The following is a 7,181-nucleotide window of genomic DNA, read 5'->3' as shown; positions in this document are numbered from 1 at the left end:
TAATTACGTTTCAGGGATTGTTTCCTTTTGCTAAATGCCAGCCCCACAATGGGAAGGTCTGACTCGTCTCAGGGGCTTTTGTCAGCCCATTTTCTTTCTTGTACCAATCAAACAGGATTTGTTTTAAGGATCTCCTAAACGGAGCTGGCACTGGGGCTTTAAAAGCTCCTGCTGGCACCCAGAACGTACTGAGCACCACCAGCAGGCCAGAGAGCATCTCTGTGCTACAGAGCCAAGGGCAGAGCCTCTCCACAAATGTGGAATTTTAAGCAAAATATCATTTAATAGAAAAAGAATAACTATGGAATGGCTTCCACCCTCACTCCAGCAGAGGTTCTGGAGAAGAGCTGCAGGGACCAACCCAGCTCCCAGATCCCAGCTCCATCACTCCTGCCCCGGTGGCTCAAACCACTTTGGTTTCAGCCCTTCTGGGGTTGGTTGTTTTCTCCCAATTTCCAGGGAATGCTCTTCCTGCAAGTCCAACTCATGCTCACTGCAGTTAAAATTAGCTCACTTATTTACTTCCTGCCGAGGTGTGACCCAGCAGGACAGGGGCCAGACAGCACTTGGGATTTACAACCTGGTTTTACAGAGCAGCTGCCATCTTCCAATCTCCCCTGCTCCCACTGCATTGTATTCCCATAAATTCCTTCTCACAGGATCCCATTTTCCTGTGCTAAGGTGAACTGCAGTGAACCACAACGAAATGAAAACCTGTCCTGCAATGAACCTCAACAGCTCCAAGCACAGGCTCCTGGTTTTGCCTTTAAATGTCTCTGTTCCAGATCAGTCAGAAGGTATTTGCAACAAAATCTCAGGGAGCACAACACAGGGGGGAAGAGGGAAGGAGGAACAGAGGCCCTGGGTAACCTCTGCCTGCTGCACCAGCACAGCAGTTACAATCTCTGACACTGAATTAATTATTCAGTTCTCCTGCTCCGACCCATTCCTGCACAGGTTACAGGGATGCAAACACAGCAGGATCAGGATGGGAGGAGTTAAGGAGTGAAATTCAAGGAAAAACCTCTGGGTGCTGTGGGTTTGATCATAATGACCTTTATTGGAGACAGGTGGGGTCATTTATTATACAGAAGTAACATCACACCATTCTCTTCCCATTTAATTCCTTTTAGTCTCCTTATAAATCTGTAGCAAAAGTGCACTTTGAGCAGTTTTTAATCTATAGTATATATCTTTCAATATTATCTCTCAGTCAGGTATTTTATTTGTAAAAAGGTATCACCAGATATACAAAATACATGTCTAGTGTACTACATTATTTTTTGTATTTACTGTTTAGATTATTTTTAACTCAGTGCTCTCTTTTTTTTTTTTTTCATTTTTTGCAAGACTCAGTGATGAGAGTCTTCTGGTGGCATCACCAGGAGAGGACTCACAGCTTGTGTGTGGAGAAGGGGAGAAAACTCTTAGCCAGGAACAATTGTCACACAACAGAACAAGATGACAAGAACATTTGCTGCTGTTGAATGTGTCTCTTAAAATGACAGTACTCTGTATAATAAAAAAGAATTAAAAAACCCAATGTCCATATTTTATCTTCTGGAAGAGATGTGCCAGGAGAATGGAAGCTGCACCCAGCTGGAATACAATGGCAAAGGTTCATTTGCATTTTGAAGGCAGGAGTTAATTGCTAAACATCACCTTTGTGGTCATGAGAGGAAGGAACAGACACAGGCAGCACGAGGAGCTGTGAGATGCTGCTTTCCTGAGGACAGTGTTTTGGTAAAATATTGAATATCCTGCACAAGCCACAGAATTGCATAAGTTAAAGATCCTCAAGAACAACAAGCACTGGGGACAGATGAGGGGCTGTGACAGCCACACTGAGGACATACAGCTCAGGGGCCCAGCAGAACACTCCTTCCCACTGGGAGGCTGGAGCCAGCTGTGACAGGCTTTGGCACAGCAACAGCATTTCTCCGAAAGAAACTTGCACAAGATTTTCTGAGATTTCTCACCAAGTTCTTTAGTCTTTTCTTCCTAGTTATCCTTGAGATTAGAATATATACACAGAACAGATAATTGTTTCATTTCAGTCTTCAACAGACCAACCCTTTCCCCTGGGAAGCAAGGCCTAGAGAGGTAAAACAATCAGAAGCATTTTATGGGGGGTTATGATTCCCAGATGGAGACAAACATCACCAACAATGGCTGCAACACTGACCAGGTAATGTCTGCTGGGTTGGTTGGTTTTCCTTCTCACCTGTTCATCACCCTGAAGACTCAGAACTCCTGGATTAGTTCCCTGAACACCCCTTCCCTTGGCCAACCCTTCCCAACTGGTGCTGCTTCTGTGGATTAGCATAGATTCAAAATGCAACTTGCATCAGTTTGCTTGGAATTGAGTGAAATGTGGAACAGATCCTGCTTCAGAATGAGGGCACTTTTGGTTTATGCAACAGCTCCAGGAAAGGCTGGAATTCCCAACTTTTCTACAGCAGAGATGGTCTTTGACAGCTCAGGGCTGCTCTGCTCCCCTGGAACCTGCAGCAACTGGAGGCAAAACTGCTGCTTCCAAAGGAAAATGCACAGCAGGAGAGGCTGGGTGTGGAGACAGTTCTCTGCCTTCTGCAGGAGAAACAGAACAGCACAAAGAAGAGTACAAAAAGAAGCAGTGCTGTTAGTGTTCTCTAAACCCAAGAGAATGCACAATGGGGAGGTTTACAATGCTGCAGAGAGAAGGGTTTGTCTGCTTTTTCTTTATAAAAATTACAGACTTGACATTTCCAATATGTCTTAGCTTTGTACTGCTTCTCAAGTCTGAGTCACCAAAAATATCCAGCAAGCAGCTGCTGCTCATATCCTAAAATATGCTTTCAGCTGACACTGAATATTGAAATCATTCTGCTAAAATACAGAAAAACGATGGCAGAAACCAAGGTATAGCCTCAGGCCAACTTTAAATGGTAAAAATCCTACAATGCTACTTTGAAATCTCTCCTTGAGTTCATGAACAAACAAGCAGCCGGGTTTCAAGTAGAGGTAACACAGATTTTGGAAGATAGCACGTAAAAAAAAAAAACAACCAAAAAAAGCCCAGAAAGAAAACTGGAACAAAAGCTCTTCTTGTTAGGGCAGTTCAGCACTAGTCCTCCAAGGGGGGAGGAGGGAGCTCTCCCCTCCCCTGGGTCTGTCCTGGTCCTACAGCACCACGAGGAGCTGCTCTGCTGGCACACACAGGGTCCACCTGGACAAAGCTTGATCCCTTTTTCCTTGTGTCCATCCTTTGTGTCTCTTGTCAGTCCCTGGACTGGTAGAAGAGGATATATCCAGACTCAGAGTTTTTGGAAATGTCTGATGTTAACCCATAGAATTCTTCAATGGCCTGGGCGTCAATTTTCTGAAAATTAATGGAAGTTTTAATTAGCTTCAATCACACAACCACCCTAAAAGCCTTTCCCCAGATAAACCAGTATTCCCAGCTCTTGGAGGTGATCTGAAAAGCCAAGCAGTGCTGACATGGTGACACTTCAACATCATTCAATCCAACAAAACACTTTTTTCCCACTTAATAACTCACTGACTATTGAAAAAACAGGAAACGAGGATGAAATAATAAACTTCTCAGAAGGGGTGCAGTGCTAAACTGGACTACAAAACAAATGATCCATGAAAATGTATCCTTGACTACATGACATTTTTATATTTGCTTTTCTCATGCTGGTGGTACCTTGCCTGAGTATTTTATAATTAAATTATTTTATAATTTTTTTAAAAAATTAGTCACTAATCAGGTAAGAAGGTTCAGCTAAAATAACTCCAGATGTGAAAGTTATTGTGACCCTTTTAAGGAGAAAAGTCCTGCAAGTGCCTCATGAGCTCTGTGGGTCTCATCTAATTATGATCTTTGGTCATAAAAGAGCTTTCCTACCAAGCAAAGCTTTCTGGAGTATTATCACAAGGTTTGTGTCTTAAGAAAAATTATGATTTGCTGTACTAACAGAATTAAAATCTGCTTGTATCTCAAGTTGTGATTATGCAGAAAAGCTGCTTTGCTCTCATACTCCAAGCAGCAACTGGAGGGAATTTTAAAGGATTTTTAAAGATGTCCTGATCCAGGTCCTGAGCACAACTGGTCTCCCATCAGTGAACTGAATCCTGCAGCCCAGAGTCTGGAATAAAACATTCCCAGGCACCTGTGTTGCTCAGCACTCCACTGGGATGGAGTTTTTAAATCCCTTTAGGACTCTGGATCCACAGAAATGAGAGGCAAAGGAGGAGATGAGCCTCAAATTTCCTTTTATTCCCAAGGAATAAAGTTGAGGAAGTAAAGAAATGTTGCAAACACAAGAAGCTCTGGGTTGAACACCTGCCCTGCTCAGGAGGAGCAGAGACCAAACTGTGATTACACCATAAAAGAAAGAAAGAAAAAAAAAAAAAAAGAAAGCTACAGAACCAACTTGGAGAAGGTGAAATCTCTGCTCCCTGAGCAGATTTTGGCATCAGCAGGAGCTCAGCAGCACTGGCTTCTCCCTGTGGCACTGCCAAACAGCAGTGAGCTGGGAGCAGCCTTCTCCCAGCACAAGAAAAAGCAGACAGGAGTCTTCAGAGGAGGCATCAACTGCAGACATTCTCTCTTGAAGGGTTTTGTTAAACACCTTCTCTTAAAAAATCAGGGGGAAAAAAACCCCAAACAGATTTTGTCTTTTCTCCATTCAAGGAGTGAGGGGAAGCTGAAATCCCCTGTGAGGCTGCTGCATTTTCACACCATTTATTAACATAACGTTACTACAGACTGTTAGAGGCACATTTTAACAGAAATATAGTGAAAGAACACTCCTCTGCTCCTGCAGTATATTTAGCAGACAAGTCAAACATGTTTTATTTTAAGTGCCAGCTCACTTGCCATGCAATCAAGCCTATTTCCACTACTCATCCTGAATGCAACTCAAACATTTGATCCATATTAATTCATGCCTCAGATATTTTTAGTTTCAGCATAGCAAAACTGACTTCCTCCTTTAATTTCACTATGCAGAGAAAACAGAGTGGAGCTGAAAGGGGATTATATAGATTCTATTCTTCCCATTCTTATTGACCAGATATAGTTTAACCCAGTTGTAACTGTAGAGTAACAACCAGTGGATCCTGTTACTCTAAAGCTACAACTTTTAGGATTCTGCAACCTCACCTGGCATTAAAAATGATGTTTCTTATGAACTGAGACTTGCTCATTTCCAGACATCTATTCTGGTTCTCCAAACCCAATGCAGTTCAGCATTCAAATCCCTGAGGGATTTTTTAAGCAGAGCCATTCTGTGCCTGCCCTCAGCGTGCAGAGCTCCCATGGATGGAGTTTCCAGGTAAATTCTGGCACTGGCTGCATCCCCTGGCTGCTCTGTGACAAATGTGAAACTCAAATCAGCCACAGATCACTGGCTCAGCTTTCTCAGCCCATTTTGCTTGGCTCAGGATCCCCCCTGGACTGATTTGTCCCCTGGATTTGCTGTTTCCCCATATGCTGCAGGATGTTTGGGGATCATCAATCTCCAATTTAACTGAGAGTTGGCCCTCCCATGAAATCCTAACAGACAAATAAATCTGCCTTCCCCACTGCTGACATTTAGTGGGTAATGAGGACAAACTCCTTCCTGTTTTCAGTTTGGAGCTGTTCACTCACATCACTTGCCAAAAATGCAAGAAAGCTTTTTGTATTTCAGGGGGAAAAGGCTTTTCCTGGCTTTTCAGTGCAATATCTGTGAACAAGAGCTTTGCACTCACCTTTTCAAACCTGTTTTGTTAGGTGGCCACACCTAGAATTTAAACCCTCCAAAGAGCTTTGTTTTTACAGCATTCAAAAAAAATTCTATAAAAGAAGATGAACTCGAAAACCAAAAGCAAGCCAGAATTAAAGACAGAAAAGCAACATAAAGGAAAAAAATGTGGGTTTTTTTCCCAGAAGGGAAGAACTATGTGACAGCACCTTGGATTTACTGCCCAATAACAGACAGCCCATTTAAAAGCCATTTTTGGCACATCTATGAAAGTGTCAACAGTGCTTGCAGATAAACAGAAATTTGGTTTTGCCCTAAAAGTGAAGATACAACATAGAAGTGACTGATAGAAAACAAATACAGAATAAGAGGATGGTTATTTTCCATATTTTAAAATGTGAAGTTCATCTCCTGGATGGGAAATACAGATAACATTTGCATTTTAAAATATTGGGGTGAACTATTTCCATATTAGGTGACCCAATTCTTTACTTGGACTATAACAGAAACAGAGGAAAATGACCCCAAAAATAAAAAAATAGGAAAAAGGGAACTGCTGACAGCCACACACACAGGGGAGCCACCTCTGATGCTCAAAGCCATGCAAAGATAAAAAAAAAATTAAAAATGGGGAATGTCCTACATTTTTATTTCAACACAAGCATGGATTTTGCTATTGAGACACTTAATCAGGCCTTGACCACGGGACCTCCAAGACAAACAAAGCATTTTCATCTTTACAAAAAGCAGCTCTGCTGTGGCATTTGTTCTACTGTTTGATATTTGCTTAATAATTAAGTGAAATCCATGGATGTATAAATATTGTGGATATCAGCCTTTACAGATATGTTGGCAGAAAAGGAAAAATTTGCTTGAGCTGTTTCAACATCATCTCTAAAAATATTTTTTTTCTACACTTTGTTGCTGAAAAGTGACCCCAAAAAAAGTGAGAAACTCTTTAAGTGCAGCAATGAAATGCAAGTTAGCAATGGAGAGGAGCCTAAAAATGGGCTGCAATGAGAGTTTTGGGGTGTTTTGTTGTTTTTTTGTTACCCACCTCTACAATGTCATCATCAAAGAGCAGCCAGAAGCCGTGGCTCTTCACGATGGTGATGTAATGCCCACGGTTGGGGCCACTGCAGGAAAAGGAATTGCAAATTTATTAACCAGGAGCCACTGCCCTCCCCAAAACCACCTCTGCTCTCCCAGCTCCACTGCCCAGCTTTTCCCTGGGGAGGCTTTTCGATTTTTGCCAAATTGGTTCAATTAAAATGTTCAAAACACACGATGCTGTAAATATTGCATATCATCACTCATAGATTTTAAAACCTAAAATTAAAAATATTTCAATCTCTCTCGTGTTGCATTCACCACTGCTGAGTATTTTGACTTACAATTGAAGTTTTGAGTTAAATCAGCTCTGAAATATTTTATTTCACAGCAGGA

General features: G+C 41.9%; 1 protein-coding gene across 2 annotated transcripts in view; it reads right to left on the bottom strand.

The window, feature by feature from the left end:
- Window positions 1–1,031: 1,031 nt before the first annotated feature.
- The window catches only part of LOC102034866 (ubiquitin carboxyl-terminal hydrolase 12-like), a 15,988-nt gene continuing 9,838 nt past the window's right edge, over window positions 1,032–7,181 (bottom strand). Inside the window, exons 7-8 of one of the 2 annotated variants that reach the window (XM_031063386.1) lie at window positions 6,793–6,871; window positions 1,032–3,361 (exon numbers count right to left, since the gene is read on the bottom strand). In XM_031063386.1, the coding sequence (XP_030919246.1) occupies window positions 3,260–3,361; window positions 6,793–6,871 (181 nt within the window). In that variant the 3' untranslated portion in view covers window positions 1,032–3,259. Of the gene's footprint in view, window positions 3,362–6,653; window positions 6,872–7,181 lie in introns of those variants that run through there. The other variant, XM_031063387.1, reaches the window with a different exon arrangement.

Source organism: Geospiza fortis, unplaced genomic scaffold (assembly GCF_000277835.1).
Source record: "Geospiza fortis unplaced genomic scaffold, GeoFor_1.0 scaffold117, whole genome shotgun sequence".
NCBI lineage: Eukaryota > Metazoa > Chordata > Aves > Passeriformes > Thraupidae > Geospiza > Geospiza fortis.
This window is presented reverse-complemented; position numbering and strand designations above follow the sequence as displayed.